Here is a 17,113-nt window from a genome sequence, read left to right as displayed (position 1 = left end):
CAATTAGATGAGCCAGGGATCCTAACAGAACCACCCAGTGCTACCACAACAACCACCATAGGTATATCTGCAACATGGACAACTTTGGCAGGTTCCCATGGCAAAAGAAACAATACTGTCACTACGAGCAGCTCTAAGAGGAAAAGCAGGAGAAACAAAATTGGCCAAGATACTGTTCAGATCATCTTTGATGATCAGCTCCCCATCTCCTATTCTCAACCAGAGAAAATAAATGGCGAATCCAAAAGCAGCAGTACCAGTGAAAGTGGTGATAGTGACAACATGAGGATTTCCAGCTGTAGTGATGAAAGCAGCAATAGTAACAGCAGCCACAAGAGTGACAGTCTTTCTTCCACAGCAGTCACTAATGCTCAGAGCAACAAGAAGCAGCCATCGGTGATGGTCACTTTCCCAAAAGAAGAGCGAAAAGCAGTTTCTGGGAAATCTTCAGTCAAGTAAGCTACTTTAGCTTTTGCAGACACACACAAACAAGTTGTTATCTCATCTCTTGGGATGTTCTCAATGCTTCCATCTTCTTCCCCCAGTGTTACTTCATGGACCAGAACTGTGAAATTATTATTTACCGTATTTTTCGCTCTATAAGACGCACTTTTTCCCTCCTAAAAGTAACGGGAAATGTGTGTGCGTCTTATGGAGCGAATGCAGGCTGTGCAGCTATCCCAGAAGCCAGAACAGCAAGAGGGATCGCTGCGCAGCGATTCCCTCTCACTGTTCTAGCTTCTGGCTTAGCCCCTCAGTCTCTTCCCCCACCTCCCGGAAGAGCCCCCAAGAGCCGTGCTCCCTTTAAAGAGCCGCGTGGAGCATGTGTGTGGCTCTTGGGAGCTTTTCCCCAAGGAGGGAGAAGGGCAGCCCGTCAGTGATGGGCTGCCCTTCTCCCTCCTCGGGGAAAAGCCTGCAAGAGCCACACACACGCTCCAAGTGGCTCGTGAAAGGGAGCGCTGAGCAGAGCCTGGGATGCATACAGCCTCTGCTCAGCGCTCCCTTTAAATAATATGTTTTTCTTGCATTTCCCCTCTAAAAACTAGGTGCATCTTATGGCCAGGTGCGTCTTATGGAGTGAAAAATGTACTTTTTATTTTGTTGAAAACTCTTTGCTGCCTTTCTTCCAACTTTGGTAACTCAAAGTGGTTTATCAGAATTATTAAGAACAAACGAGAATATACGATGCCAGTAGAACTGGCCATGAAGCAGCACATAAAATAGCATAATCAATAGCTATTTGAGCAGCCAAACTAATTTGGCTTAGTTCTGAATTGCTTAATTGAAGACCATAGTAACAGAAGGCCAAAATCATAGGTGGGAGCTTTTCAAGATCCTATCCCCACAGCAGAATCCCAGAAACACTGCTGAAAATCGGGCTACATTCAAACATTGAAATCAAGTGAGTCCTGTGACAGTTTTTGCATCCTAGACTATCCAAGTGCATGCACCTTTTCCCCTTTAAGATTTTACTTCTGCCTTCAGACGGCCATATCTGCTGATGAAGAGGGAAAGGCCCAATTTTGAGTTAGATTGTGATGAAGGTAGCGTTCAGTTGCATTCCGCTGCTTGTGTTTTTACATATGAATGGACTTTGATTATCAGTTGCTAGGTGCATTTCAAGCTATGGTTTGCATGAAATGCAAGTGGAAAACTTTTTTTTTCTTATGTCTTGCTAGTGTAGATTGCTTTGGCGCTGTTCTTCGTCTGCCTCATTCCCCCCCCCCCAACTGTGAATCTTGGAATACTAAGATTCTTCCTCATTTATTGTATTTTTCGCTCTATTAGACGCACTTTTCCCCTCCTAAAAAGTAAGGGGAAATGTGTGTGCGTCTTATGGAGCGAATGCAGGCTGCACAGCTTTCGCTGAAGCCAGGAGAGCAAGAGGGATCGGTGCCCACTGATCCCTCTTGCTCTCCTGGCTTCGCTTCGCTTCGCTGGAGACCCGCTGCGCAGCTTTCCCTCTCTGCGCAGCGCCCCTTCGGTGAAGTGGCAGGAGAAACGGAGCCCCTTCCATTTCTCCTCCCGCTTTGCTGGAGAGGCACTGAGCAGAGAGGGAGAGAACATTTTTTTTCTTGTTCTCCTCCTCTAAAACTAGGTGCATCTTATGGTCGGGTGCATCTTATAGAGCAAAAAATACGGTATATCCAAATGTCTTTTATTCTAAACAGGCTTACAAACAAAACCAAGCAAACAAAAGCCAAGTGTACTTTGTGTATGATTGATCAGTTTACTTTTTAGCATGGTGTTAAATTTAATATTCTAATACTAAAGATGTTATTAAAGGGCTAAACAAGAGTCTCTGCATTTGTCTTTTACGTTTTTCTCATGAGAGTTACGTTAACAAGCACTCTTTTTCCTCCCCCTCCCCTCCCCCTTTCCTCTGAAAGGTTGTCAGAAGTTATTAGCGAAGTAACTGGCAATTCCTTATCTACTTGCACAAAACCTTCTCCATCGCCACTGTCTTCTCCTAATGGAAAATTGACCTTAGCTAGCCCTAAACGTGGTCAGAAGCGAGAGGAAGGATGGAAGGAGGTTGTAAGAAGGTAAGTCCAAATCCGTGATGGTGGTAATTGCCAGTGATTCTCTACCTCATCCACCCACCCATCTCTAGTCCCTGCTTTGAATATTTTACTTTAAACCATGCTTTGCATTGCTGGCAAAATTAGTCATGGTATGGCAGTTTCATTCCTTGGTCGTCAAAGTCTGTAACATCCAAGAGATAGTATCAGAGCCTGTTTTCGGTGCCAGCACCTGAGAAGCAGGATATGAATACATTCCCCATGCTAGTGTCTTCCTGTTTTCTTTTTCTCCTCTCTCTCCAGCTTTTTGTGTAGACTTGGGACACTTTCACAGCTACAACTATTAGCATAGTGCTTCAGTGCTTTGTTTCAGCCAAAGCTTTCAAACCACAGTCTCCAAAGGCCGTGTACAGTAGACCCTCAGTACAGTGGTGCCCCGCAAGACGAACGCCTCGCAAGACAGAAAACCCGCTAGACGAAAGGGTTTTCCGTTTTGGAGGCGCTTCGCAAAACGAATTTCCCTATGGGCTTCCTTCGCAAGACGAAAGCCCATAGGGAAATCTCCAGGACAGCGGGGAAGCGCAGCGCTTCTTCCCCACTGTCCTCGGACCTCCTCCGAAGGCTGGCGATGGGGCGGAAAGCCCTTCTCCCCGCGCCAGCCTTCGGAAGGCTCCTCCGAAGGCTGGCGGTGGGGCGGAAAGCCCTTCTCCCCGCGCCAGCCTTCGGAAGGCTCCTCCGAAGGCTGGCGGTGGGGCGGAAAGCCCTTCTCCCCGCGCCAGCCTTCGGAAGGCTCCTCCGACGGCTGGCGGTGGGGCGGAAAGCCCTTCTCCCCGCGCCAGCCTTCGGAAGGCTCCTCCGAAGGCTGGCGGTGGGGCGGAAAGCCCTTCTCCCCGCGCCAGCCTTTGGAAGGCTCCTCCGAAGGCTGGCGGTGGGGCGGAAAGCCCTTCTCCCCGCGCCAGCCTTCGGATGGCTGTCCTGAAGACTTGCGGTGGGAGGAGGGTTTTCCTTCCCACCGCCAACATTCAGAATGCTGTTCTGAATGTTGGCGGTGGGGAGGAAAAACCCTCCTCCCACCGCAAGCCCCGGGAACAGAGGAGAAGCGCTGCGCCCCTTCCCCTCTGTTCCCGTACCTGTCCTGAAGGCTTGCGGTGGGGAGAAGGGCTTCTCCGCACCGCCAGCCTGGCAAGCGGTTTCCATAGGAACGCATTAATTGATTTTCAATGCATTCCTATGGGAAACCGTGCTTCGCAAGACGAAAAACTCGCAAGAAGAAAAAACTTGCGGAACGAATTAATTTCGTCTTGCGAGGCACCACTGTATATGAATTAAATTCATTCCAGGGGTCCGTACTTAATCTGAAAAGTCCATAACTGGAGGTGCTGCTTCTGCGCACACGCATGGTGTGATTGAGTGCTTCTGTGCGCATGCACACAGCAAAACCCGGAAGTATACACTTACAGGTTTGCTGTGTTCGCAACCCGAAAGGTACGTATCCAGAGTGGTATGTAACTCGAGGGTCCACTGTATTAGCTTTTCTGTTTTTACATTTGAAAGGTGGAGGAACAGGAGAATGTTTCATAAGAATGCTTTTTTTCTTCACTAAATATCTATAGGGTGAATTCCATTGATGTCTTTCTTGTGCAATGGGGCTTTCACTTTCTTTCGCCCCCCCAAGCCCCCAGAGCAGATTTAGTGGGGTGCAGGGGACTAAAGGGGAGAGGAGAGAAAGAAGAAGCCCAGTTGCTCAAGCAGACACCTGCCTGTGCTACGTTGGATCGCATCCATAGCCAGCCTTTGGGCCTCTGATTTCAGGCATGGCACACATGTTACAAAGCTTACACGCCGCTGGCGCATCTCATTGCATCATACATACTTGCTTCCGACCGTTCGCTCCCAAACTTTTAAGTTTGATGCAAGTATACTATACTAAATCGGTTCTACCCGATTGCCGTAATTTTCTCTGTCTCTTAGATCAAAGAAGGTTTCTGTTCCATCAACTGTCATTTCCAGAGTAATTGGAAGAGGTGGTTGCAACATCAACGCTATCCGAGAGTTTACTGGCGCGCATATAGACATTGATAAGCAGAAAGACAAAACGGGGGACAGAATCATAACAATAAGGTAAATTCCTATCCAGGCACCGTTTACCTTAAGTTACTGAATTGGTTTGGAGGACACCGTATTTAATTTGCCATTCAGTTTCTATAGGAAGCAGATTTCAAACTAATTTCTGTTAGATGGACATTTATTTATTTATTTTATACAATTTATGCACTGCTTCAATTTATATACTGCTTGATTACTTTAAAAAACAACAACCACCCAACAACTTCAAAGTGGTAAACATACATGGGACTTGTATGAATCAGAATGTTTCTGTGATTTCTTACCCCCCGGCAGGGTTGGTCCTGTTCAGAACTCCAGCCAGCCATTCATACCCTCTTCCAAGATACTATACTCAGTTACCCAAGCAGGCCCATTTATGCTCCCCACCCACTTAGTCCGCTTTTTCCTATTCCACCTGTTTTGTAGCTCCTGGAGGCCACTGAGCATGCTCAGTCCTCCTCAAGCTTTTTAATTTATTTATTTTTTAACTCAGATATATGCTGACACCCCACTTTTGTTTCTCAGAGGCTGCGTTGCATCTGAAACATTAACATTTTAAAAATGGAATCAGTCCGGCCTGCACCAAACCACCTAACCTTGCTGTCCGAGGGAACGGTTGTGTATTCAACCATTGCATCATAAAACAGTTAAATGTCATTCATGCGAAGGTTTTTACACTTGTATGCATTTTTCTAAAAAGGGGAAATATTTCTTCTTAAGCTTATCCACGAATGAAGAAATGGTCTTCATGCATTTATTTCCGAAGGGTGCATTTACCATATTTTTCGCTCTATAAGACGCACTTTTCCCCCTTTAAAAATTAAGGGGAAATGTGTGTGTGTCCTATGGAGCGAATGCAGGCTCCTTGGCTTCAGCGATAGCAATGCGAAGCCTCCGAAGTGCAATGGGAGAGCTCCCCCCGCACTCCGGAGGCTTCGCGTTGCTTTCGCTGATGCCCCCGGAGCGCAGCGGGAACCCCCGCTGTGCTCCGGAGGCTTCTGGCAGCTATCCGCAAGCCTTCGGAGCGCAGCAGGAGTTTCCGCTGCGCTCTGAAGGCTTGCGGATAGCCGCCTGAGGCCTGGAGAGTGAAGGGGTCGTTGCACACCGATCCCTCTTGCTCTCCAGGCTTCGCTTCGCTGAAGAGGCGCTGGACAGTTTTCCCTTTCTGCGCTGCGCCCCTTCAGCGAAGTAGGAGAAATGGAAGGGGCTCCGTTTCTCCTACCGCTTCGCTGAAGGGGCGCTGAGCAGAGGGGGAGATTTTTTTCCCCCTGTTCTCCCCCTCCTATGGTCCGGTGCGTCCTATAGAGTGAAAAATACAGTAGACCTGAAGGAGAGCTCAAGTCAGTAGAGCATGACTCTTAATTCCAGGGTTGTGGGTTGGACCCCCATGTTGGCCAAGAGATTGCAGGGGTTGGGGTGGACTAGATGCCGCTCAGGGTCCCTTCCAATTCTACAATTCTATGATTCTCTTGCAGGGGAGGCACGGAATCAACAAGACAAGCAACACAGCTCATCAACGCTCTGATCAAGGATCCCGACAAAGAAATCGACGAACTCATTCCAAAGAACCGCCTGAGAAGCTCTGTGGCCTATCCCAAAACAGGGGCGCACGCCAGCCCCACCACTACTCACAATTCCGTCGCTGGGAGCAAGGTGACCACTGTCGCAATCTCCTCGTCGTCTCAGATGGCCACAGCGCTTTCTGTGCCTGTCCTCCCTTCAGCACCGGCGCATAAAGCAGTCAAGAACCCAGTGAATAACGTGCGGCCTGGGTTTCCAGTTTCTCTGCCGCTGGCCTACCCTCCTCCCCAGTTTGCACACGCCTTGCTGGCCGCTCAGACTTTCCAGCAGATCCGTCCGCCGAGGTTACCCATGACCCACTTTGGAGGGACATTCCCGCCCGCTCAGTCCACCTGGGGTCCTTTCCCCGTTCGGCCTCTCAGCCCCGCAAAAGCTACTAACTCACCTAAGCCTCACACGGTGCCTCGCCATAACAATCAGAACAGCAGCGGTTCTCAGGTGAATTCGGCGGGTTCGTCGGCTCCCAGCCCAACAGCCACCACAAGTCCGGCCGTGTCTGCTGTGCCTGTTCCTCCTGCAAATGGCAGCCCCAGCTCCCCTTCCGTCCGAAGGCAGCTCTTTGTCACCGTGGTCAAGACATCCAGCACCACCACCACCACCATTGCAACCACGGCCAGCAACAACAGCACAACGCCCACCAACGCCACCTACCCTTTTCCTACTGCCAAAGAGCACCACCTTGTGTCGTCCGCTTCCTCCCCTTCACCGCCAGCCCAGCCAGCCCGGGTTTCCAGAAGCAGCCCTTCAGAATGTGTCGCGGGTTCTCCCAGCAAAGGGGTGCCCTCCTCGGACCAGGAAGTCAGTAGCCCCCCAGCAGCGGAAGCAGCAAATCTGACCAGCAACAGGCAGGCGAATAGCGGCTCTGCTGGGATTCCATCGGAGCATCTTGCTCAGTCGCAGACACTCGGGTCTGTTTCCCAGGAAGCAAGGCCACCTTTGCAGCAGCCTCAGGTTCCATCACAAGATCCGCGAATGGCCGTGCCTCCAAACTTAGCAACTGCGAGTTCCGCTGCCCCGGTAGCTGCGCCTGCTAGTACGCCAGCGAACTATCTCTTGCCTCAGGCATCGGCGGGATCTGCTCAGCCGTCTCCGCCAGCTAAAATGGAAAGCCCCGCGATCAGGCTGCCATCCCATGGGGCAAACCCCGTGCACAAGAATTCCGCTCCCGTTCAGAGTTCTTCGGTTGCCGTCCTCAATATCAGCCACATCAAAAGACCCCACAGTGTTCCTTCTTCAGTGCAACTTCCTTCTACCTTAAGTACGCAAAGTGTCTCTCAGAATCCTGTCCATCCGGCAAACAAGCCCATGGCTCCAAATTTCAGCGCTGCTTTGCCGTTTGGGCCCTTCAGCACACTGTTTGAGAACGGCCCGGCCTCTGCTCACGCCTTCTGGGGTGGATCTGTCTTGTCGTCTCAGGCAGCGCCGGAATCCATTCTGTCTGGGAAGTCTTCATTTCTGCCAAACTCTGATCCATTGCACCAGTTAGATACTTCCAAAGCCCCAGGTTTTAGGCCCCCACTTCAGAGACCAGCTCAGAGTCCCTCAGGTGAATATTTCTTTATATTCCGCAAGGATAAAGTGATCTTCGGGTCTGATTGCTCCATCTGTGTGTGTGCAGTTGGGCGGGGTGGTGGTGGTGGGGTGGGTTGCCCCAACATTCATTTAACCCTTGAACCTCGCCTGCTGTTTTGCTGTCCATTCATTGTCTTGGTTTCATTGGTGAATTTGGTCACATCGCTGCTGACTCTAGTCCAGTTATGAACAAGCTAAATAGCACCAGTCCCAATACTGATCCTTGGAATATTTCCATGCTTCCTTTTTCTCTTTCCACTACCAGTTACTAATCCATAGGAAAACCACGATGTTCTAAATCAGTGGTGTCAAAACTTTTTTCAGAGGGCCAGATTTGATGAAGTGAAGGGCCGTGAGGGCCGACCAAATTGCTAAATTGCTGACCTTTTTTCAGGACTGAAGTTGTTGAGTTTTTTAAAAGGAAATAAACTGCCACAGGGGCCGGATTAAACCAACCAGCAGGCCAGATTAGGCCTTTTTCTCTTTCCATTACCAGCTACTAATCCATAGGAAAACCACGATGTTCCAAATTTATTTAGGGGCCTTTGGTAAGGGATTTTGTCAAAAGCTTTTTGAAAATCCAGGTATATAATGTTGACTGGATCACATCTATTCATATGCTTGTTAACATTCTCAAAGTAAGAGATTGGCATGGTAGAACTTCCCTTTATACAAGGCATGCTGTGATTCTTCCCTAGAAAGGCTTGTTGTTCTGTAAGCTTCATGCATCTATGGTTTTTTAAATAATGATTTATTTCCCCCAATTTAACCAAAACAGTTGCTAGGTTAACCGACATAGAATTTTGGATGCCAACTGGAGCAGGCGACTTGTTTGCAGTTTGTCAGTTTCCCCTAGAACTTGCCTTGTCACTTCTTTTTGATTCAGTTCTTCAGATGCGAGATTTTGATCCGGACATGGGTAATCCCACTGAGGATCATCTGCAGTGAAAATAGATGGAGGAGTGAATTGGGAGATTGTACAAGCATTCTTTGCATCTTACAAGAATAGATTCAGGTTGTGCAGCCTCCTATCTATACTCCTCCATGGCCAGAATGCAGTTGCCACATTCCAGCATAGTCCCATCTCTTGGTTGAAAGACGGGGTGAGCTCTGTAGACCAGAGTAGCCCAGTTTGGTGGTGGTGGGGTGGGGGGGAAGAAGCCCTGGTCACCTGGAGACCCTTGAGGTTCCCATCTTCTTCTGACACTTGGTTTCCCCTGCACCCCCACTTTTCCCCAACCCTTTAAAATCATCCCTTCCCTCTCCACCCACTTCCGAAGTCAAATATGCATTTTTATTTTTGTAGGGAATCTGGGATGGAATTCTCAGAGTCAGCTGCTCTGCACGTAGCTGGCAGGCTTGGCATAGAAAATCTATCTCCACTTCTTCCGACTGGACAGCAAGGGCACATCAGTCCAACGACTTGGCTGCTGAGTGGTTCTCTCTCCTGTAGCCCAGCTGGAAACAGGAGCACCACTTTCTCTACTGCCCTTTCCCCCTAAGTCTGCCATGCAAACATTATGGCAGATGCCTTGATTTTGGCTTGCATAACCTATTTTCTCTAAAACATAGGCAGTTTTTATACTTTATAGAGCAACTCGATACTGGCAAAAGAGGCTTCAGTGTAGAATGAATGGGGAAAACAAACGGAAATGGATGTGAATTAAAAATGAGAACAAAATTATAACCCATTGGTGCTATGCTTCATGAGAGGATAAGGCAGATGTTTTATTTGTTTGAAAGTATGCTGGAGGTGTAATTTCCAAAGAGATGATTTTAAATGTGGGTTACTGAGCATCTTGTCTAATTTCAAATAGAATCACTGATCCATTAAGATATATCTGAATGGTCAAACCATAAGTATTATAAGGAAGCACATAGTCTCAGGAATCAGTGCCATAAAAACATCTGTTACAGAAAAGCAGTCTGGAACAAATTAGTTTTCCAGGCTCCATAGAAGAGAATCATAACTATTTTAGTCCGAACTGGAAGCAAACCGTACAAGATGCAAAAGTTAAGTTCCTTCCCTGCACCCCCTGCTTTGAATGCTGCTATTTTCCCAGAAAGTACTGACGTTTTGCACATCATTCTGTAGGTATTGTCAGTATGGATTCACCGTATGGTTCTGTAACACCACCTTCTGCGCACTTGGGTACCTTTGCCTCGAACCTTTCAAGCAGTCAAGTATATGCACCAGGAACAGCCCTTGGGGGAGCACCGGCAGCTGCTAATTTTAACAGACAGCATTTTTCTCCACTGAACCTATTGCCTCCATGTTCCTCTGCATCAAATGGTAAGCTGTTAAAAAAAACACAACCGCACTGTTTTGTTGCTGTAATATAACTCTGGGTGTTCCAACTTGTGAATTGGATGACGCAGGGAAGAGTGGGATGGTTGTTGTTGTTGTTGTTGTTGTTGTTATTAAATTTTGTGTGTATCACCCTTCATCCAAAAATCACAGGGCGGTTCACAACATAAAAATACAACATGAGAACACAAAATGCATAATAAGCAAAAAGACACTAATAACGCCCCCAAACACATTTAAAAGGCCATAGAATTTTAATCAGCCAAAGTCCTGATTGTACAGAAATGTTTTTTCCTGGTGTCTAAATATATGTAATGAAGGTGCCAGACAAGCCTCCTTGGGGAAAGCATTCCGCAAACGGGGAGCCACCACAGAAAAGGCCTGTTCTCATGTTGCCACCCTCCTGACCTCTTGTGAAGAAGGGCCTGAGATGCTCGTTGCAGGGTCTGGGTCAGTTAACAACAACATGGCAGATCTGATGTGCCAACCCAGGCTCATGAATTTCTCTCCAAATAAACCTTGAGCAGTATTTAAGTTCCTGGCTTACTACTCCTGATTTGTTTGTAGGAAACAAACTAGAAACATCACAACAAGCCAGACTCTGCCTTGTTCTCAAGCAGCAGGAGTAGAGCAGAGAGAACGTTTCGTCAGTATGTACAGCACACTGAGCATTCACATTAAACCACAGTTCATTTTTAACTGTGGCTTAATATAACTTGCAAAAAGGATCGTTATATCCTAAGCAATCACTTTTTAATATATTGCGTTCTGATAACTCTGACAGTGATTTTTGCAACTAACAAAGATTCACTCCGTTGTACGTTGATTATAGAAAGCCAGTTATAAAAGGTTTAAACTACTGGCTCAATGTGGCATGATGTGGCTAACCTCTAGTAGGCTTTTTGTAGCTAATGCTATTTTGAATACTTCAGTCATGAAATTTCCTGAGCCTGCAGTGCTACTTCTGCTGAGACTGGTGTAGAGAGAGTATTTTTGAATGCCGTCATATTGCCTTTAAATACTAGGACGGATGTCTGTAACCCGTTCAAATATTTGTTTTCCTCCAGAACCACCTGCTCAGCCGGTGTCTGCTGGAGTTCGAGCACCATCTCCAACCCCTTCCTCTGTTTCCCTGGGGTCAGAAAAACCCAGCAATGTCTCTCAGGACAGAAAGGTCCCTGTCCCAATTGGAACAGAGCGTTCTGCGCGTATCAGACAAACTGGAACGTCTACACCCTCTGTTATAGGGAGCAACTTGGCCACTCCAGTGGGGCACAGTGGTATATGGTCTTTTGAAGGGATAGGAGGAAACCAAGCTGGTATGTATTGCCCATGAACAGGCATACTTGTTTATCTTCTGATTTTCTGTTAGAGGAGAAGCTAAGACAAATGATTAGGTAAAGGTAAAGGTACCCCGACCGTTAGGTCCAGTCGCGGACAACTCTGGGGTTGCGCACTCATCTCGCTCTGTAGGCCGAGGGAGCCGGTGTTTGTCCGCAGACAGCCGGGTCATATGGCCAGCATGACTAAGCCGCTTCTGGCGAACCAGAGCAGGAACGGAAACGCCGTTTACCTTCCCGCCGGAGCGGCTCCTATTTATCTACTTGCACTTGACGTGCTTTTGAACTGCTAGGTTGGCAGGAGCTGGGACCCAACAACAGGAGCTCACCCCATCGCGGGGATTCAAACCGCCGACCTTCCGATCGGCAAGCCCTGGGCTCAATGGTTTAGACCACAGCGCCACCCTCGTCCTAATTGTCCTAAAAAGACAATTGATTAAGACAACTTTAAATGCAGAAATAACATTCCCACTACAAATGGAAGCCTTGACAAATCTGCAGAGCAGCATTGCTCATGAACTGACTAATTTAAAGTTCACAAATGATTTAATCCTGCTTTAAGAACATAATTTCTTTTTAGTCTCACCATGAAGCTGCCACTAAGTATATCTTACCTTACCAATGACCAATCTGACTCTGGACTTCTTGTTTAGATGGTTCTGCCAAGTGTTCCGGACGCTGACTGCTGCTACTGAATAATTTAGGTTAAAGCGTGCTACTAACGGATAATCCCCACTTCTTTCTTGCCAGATAAAGTAGATTGGTGTCACAGTGGAATGGGGAACCATATGATCCACAGACCAATGTCTGATCCAGGTGTATTCTCGCAACATCAAACAATGCAGAGAGACAGCACAGGAATTGTAACTCCTTCCGGTACATTCCATCAGCATGTCCCTGCTGGATACATGGACTTCCCTAAAGTTGGGGTAACGATCCAATTGTTGTTGTTTTTTTGCTAGAAACTCAGACATAGAAGCTATCTAATATGCATACCCTATTTAAAAGCTACATCATACATTGCTTTTTTTATCGGAGCCTGCATTACCTTTGTCATTCCTTTTTAATAGTTTTGGGTGGGCCTTGTATTATAAACCTCTTTATAGCCAGGGTGAGCAAATATCAATTTGCCTGACCGTTCCTAGTTACTTCCTTAAATTGACCAGGAGCAGCACTAGAGGTTCCTGGCAGCCACATTTGGGTCACCTTTACACACACAGAACTATTAATTCAAAATTATTACCGTATTTTTAGCTCCATAAGACTCACTTTTCGCCTCCTAAAAAGTAAGGGGAAATGCGTCTTATGGAGCGAATGCAGGCTGCGCAGCTATCACAGAAGCCAAAAAAGCAAGAGGGATTGCTGCTTTCGCTGTGCAGCGATCCCTCTTGCTGTTCTGGCTTCTGAGATTCAGAATATTTTTTTTCTTGTTTTCCTCCTCCAAAAACTAGGTGTGTCTTGTGGTCTGATGCGCCCTATAGAGCGAAAAATACAGTGCCGTATTTTCGCTCCATAAGACACACTTTTTCCCTCCTAAAAAGCAAGGGGAAATGTGTGTGCGTCTTATGGAGCGAATGCAGGGGGGGCAGGCAGGAAAAGCCCCCAAGAGCCACACACAATCTCCGCGTGGCTCTTGGGGGCTTTTCCCCAGGAGGGAGAAGGGACTGACGCGGCCAGTCAGTCCCTTCTCCCTCCTCGTAGAAAAGCCCGCAGGAGCTGCACATTCCTTAAAGGGTGTGCGGCTCCTGTGGGCTTTTGCAGGAGGTGGGGGTATTGCCATAGCCGCGGGCAGCCCCTCCAGCTGGGAGAGGCTGCGTGTGGTTATTGCTTCTTTAGTCGAGCGTAGGCTCTCCCGGCTGGATCCATCACGCTCACTGTCTTGGCTTCTCCCGGCTGAAGAGGTTGCACAAGGTTTCTTGATTTCCCCCTTTAAAAACTAGGTGCGCCTTATGGTGCGAAAAATACGGCAATTCAAAATCATTTCGCAGAGAAGTTGTGAAACAAATTTATTTGGCAGATTATGTTGCTTTTATAATTGGGATGAAAACGCACACACTTTTCGAAATTTGAGAGGTGAAATGATGTTTATCGTGACTGTGGAAATATAAAGCATATAACTAGCTCTTTTCCCCCTTACAGGGCATGCCTTTCTCAGTGTATGGGAACGCAATGATTCCTCCTGTCGCACCCATTGCAGATGGTACTGGGGGGCCTATATTCAATGGACCTCATGCTGCTGACCCATCTTGGAACTCACTTATAAAGATGGTTTCAAATTCCACAGAGAATAATGGCCCTCAGACGGTAAGCTCAGGGGTCGCATAGTCAAATGTGCTGATAACTTTCAAACTACAACATTACTATTCCGCCTCCTTTTCCAAGTTAAAAGTGTTGATTGGCTAGCGGGGGGTGGGAGGTGGGTTTAGGTTTAACAGGAGAATTCCTGGATGCCGAGATCCAAGTTAGGGGCAAGTATTCTTTGGTGGAAGAACCCCAGCAGAGATTTAAAATGGCAAAATACGCAGCAAAGTAAAGTGTGGAAATGTAGGCTGTTAGACCTTTAAAATACGCCTTTGTGAGTTCCAAAACTTCCCTTTTCCCCCGGTGTAAGAAAAGACCTCACGTTTGGCAATTTAAAAATGGGTTTACTTACAAACTCTTCAATTGTCTGTTTCATGTACTTTTCCATACATTAGTCAGAAAAAGATGCACAGGCAGTAAAACTTGGTCTAGTTCCAAAGTTAAGGAAGTTCCTAAATTATTGGTATAGGAACTCAAGAGAAGCTTGTTGGAGCCATGTGGCTGGAGGCTCAGAGCTCCTCAGAGTTCACATGTAGACAGAAGGGGAACAATAGGCTTGACTACCTTCCTCCCAAGGTGAGGAGAAATGACCTAGCCAAGCCTGGCAGAACAGCTTACTCTATGGCATTAACCCCTTCAGCCTGTTGGTGGAATGAGACTGACTATTCCACATATGTCTGACCATGACCCTGCCACATATTTAGTTGGCCCAATACCCAACATGGCATTGTTACTAATTCCATAACAGATGTGTGACCCTAGTACTGAGTTGTGGATGAGTTTTTTGAGCAGAGGTGGCATTTAAATTGCCACCTGTCTCTGCAGTCAGAGGCAATATGCTTAATACTGGTTGCTGGGAATCACAAGTTGGGAACATGCTGTTGCCCGCAGGTCCTGCTTGCAGAGTTCCCTTTGGCATCTACGGGACCGCCTCTCCTGGTATGCCCCACGGAGGACCTTAAGGTCCATAAATAGCAACACCCTAGAGGTCCCTGGCCCTAAGGAAGTTAGATTAGCCTCAACCAGAGCCAGGGCCTTTTCAACTCTGGTTCCGGCCTGGTGGAACGCTCTGCCTCATGAGACCAGGGCCCTGCAGGATCTGATTTCTTTCCGCAGGGCCTGGCCTTTGGCTTAAAATCAGTTTGATTCCTTCTCCCTCTTTCTTTTTCCTTTCTCCTCCTGTGAAGAGGCTGCATCCTAATGTTTTAATGTTGTCTTTTAATCTTGTTTTTTAAATTGTATTTCAATCAACTTGTTTTTATTATTGGTTGTTAGCTGCCCTGAGCCCGGTCTTGGCTGGGGAGGGCGGGGTATAAATAAATAAATTATTATTATTATTATTATTATTATTATTATTATTATTATTATTATCTGTTTAACTAGTGTGAGAACAGGATGGTGGACTTAGGTGGCCTGAGTTGGCGGCGCTCTTCATATGTTATCACTGCACTGACATCCTGATGGTGCATTAAAACAGCTCAGTTTTGTGCTGTTTGCTAATCTGATCATGGTAACAGCCGAGTTCCCGTGGAATTTTGGCCTCTCTCTTCTTGCAGAAAATGATGTTGAAGAAGAAAAGAAAGGAAAAGCAGAAAAGCAGAAAAATTGAGTTTTGCAGGACAGTGAAGCCCCATCGTCTAAGTCCTAGCACTCCACACTCCTTTAGCCAGCACAAGCCTTTAGCCAGCATGTTCCCCGAGTTGTAACAAGTTTTACATCCCACTTTTGCTTTTAATAATAATAATAATAATAATAATAATAATAATAATAATAATAATAATAATAATAATTTATTATTTATACCCCGCCCATCTGGCTGGGCCTCCCCAGCCACTCTGGGCGGCTTCCATAAAAACCAAAAATACAGTAAAATGTCACACGTTAAAAACTTCCCTGAACAGGGCTGCCTTAAGATGTCTCCTGAATGTCAGATAGTTGTTTATCGCTTTGACATCTGCTGGAAGGGCGTTCCACAGGGCGGGCGCCACTACCGAGAAGGCCCTCTGCCTGGTTCCCTGTAGCTTTGCTTCTCGCAGTGAGGGAACCGCCAGAAGGCCCTCGGCGCTGGACCTCAGCGTCCGGGCAGACTGATGGGGGTGGAGACGCTCCTTCAGGTATACTTCCTTCATTTGCGTTGGAAATGAAGGAAGTGATAAGTGCATGTGACATATAGTGGTGACAATATTATTATAATCGTCATGACTACCACTGCTATTAGTACGGCTGCTGCCAGTGTGGTGTAGTGGTTAGGAGCGGTGGACTCGTAATCTGGTGAACCGGGTTCGCGTCTCCGCTCCTCCACATGCAGTTGCTGGGTGACCTTGGGCCAGTCACACTTCTTTGAAGTCTCTCAGCCCCACTCACCTCACAGAGTGTTTGTTGTGGGGGAGGAAGGGAAAGGAGAATGTTAGCCGCTTTGAGACTCCCTAGGGTAGTGATAAAGCGGGATAACAAATCCAAACTCCTCCTCCTCCTCCTCCTCCTCCTCCTCCTCCTCCTCCTCCTCCTCCTCTTCTTCTTCTTCTTCTTCTTCTTCTTCTTCTTCTTCTTCTTCTTCTTCATTCCACTAAATGCCGAAATAGGCTTCTGAGCAGGTTAACAAGTATAGTTGTACGCACGCTAAGATGATTTCACACATGGTTAAAAATAAAAGTAAATTGAGATACGCACAGTAGTTTGTCCTTGAAATACAGAGCCAGGCAGTATAAAACCCCATTGCAATACATTTCTATACCTATATGAAACAGCTGGTTCTGCATAGCTTAACCTCGCTGCTGCTGCTGCTCTTCTTCTTCAGGTATGGACTGGAACGTGGACACCCCATATGAACAGTGTGCATATGAACCAGCTGGGTTGAGCGGGGGAGGTCTCTTCGGATCGCCCGGAGATTTCATTTCGGCTTGGAGGAGAATGCAAATGACAGCATCGTTTTCCTCGTCTCTCAGATCATTCTTCTGATAGGTTGGACTGATGTAGGCTTTTGCAGAGGGAGCGTACTAACTGACCCTTTTCTGTGAACATTGTGACTGCCCATTCCCTGCCGTCATATGGTTCCACTTAGCCTCTCTTAGTTTCATTTTTCTTTCCCCTTTGATTATTATTAATTTTTGGGACATAACTTTCTGTTGAAGCTGTTCTTTGGCTGGTTGGTTTTTAGTACTGTAAGCTGCTTCTGGGCATACACAGAAATTTAGCAAAATTATGTAAACTTGATCCCGAAGTTTTAGAATGGCAAATAAATGTACAATTGTTTACATAACAGAAATGGCTACGCAGAAAGTAAATTTTTTCAGTATGTCAGGCTCTACTTAATGTGACAGATGTATCTACATATACAGCAGTCTGGATGTTTCCTTCATACATTAAACTATTAATAAGCATAA

General features: G+C 46.9%; 1 protein-coding gene across 5 annotated transcripts in view; it reads left to right on the top strand.

Annotated features, from left to right (window-relative positions):
* ANKRD17 (ankyrin repeat domain 17) overlaps window positions 1-17,113 on the top strand; it is a 107,122-nt gene extending 90,009 nt beyond the window's left edge. For 4 of the 5 annotated variants that reach the window (XM_081165999.1, XM_081165998.1, XM_081166002.1 and 1 more), the window contains 9 exons: window positions 8-455; window positions 2,391-2,546; window positions 4,494-4,643; window positions 6,104-7,755; window positions 9,877-10,074; window positions 11,157-11,408; window positions 12,180-12,358; window positions 13,569-13,733; window positions 16,528-17,113. In XM_081165999.1, coding sequence (XP_081022125.1) covers window positions 8-455; window positions 2,391-2,546; window positions 4,494-4,643; window positions 6,104-7,755; window positions 9,877-10,074; window positions 11,157-11,408; window positions 12,180-12,358; window positions 13,569-13,733; window positions 16,528-16,587 — 3,260 coding nt within the window. In that variant the 3' untranslated portion in view covers window positions 16,588-17,113. The remainder of the gene's footprint in view (window positions 1-7; window positions 456-2,390; window positions 2,547-4,493; window positions 4,644-6,103; window positions 7,756-9,876; window positions 10,075-11,156; window positions 11,409-12,179; window positions 12,359-13,568; window positions 13,734-16,527) is intronic. The other variant, XM_081166001.1, reaches the window with a different exon arrangement.

Source organism: Podarcis bocagei, assembly GCF_964188305.1.
Source record: "Podarcis bocagei genome assembly, chromosome: 13".
NCBI classification, from domain to species: Eukaryota; Metazoa; Chordata; class Lepidosauria; order Squamata; family Lacertidae; genus Podarcis; species Podarcis bocagei.
This window is presented reverse-complemented; position numbering and strand designations above follow the sequence as displayed.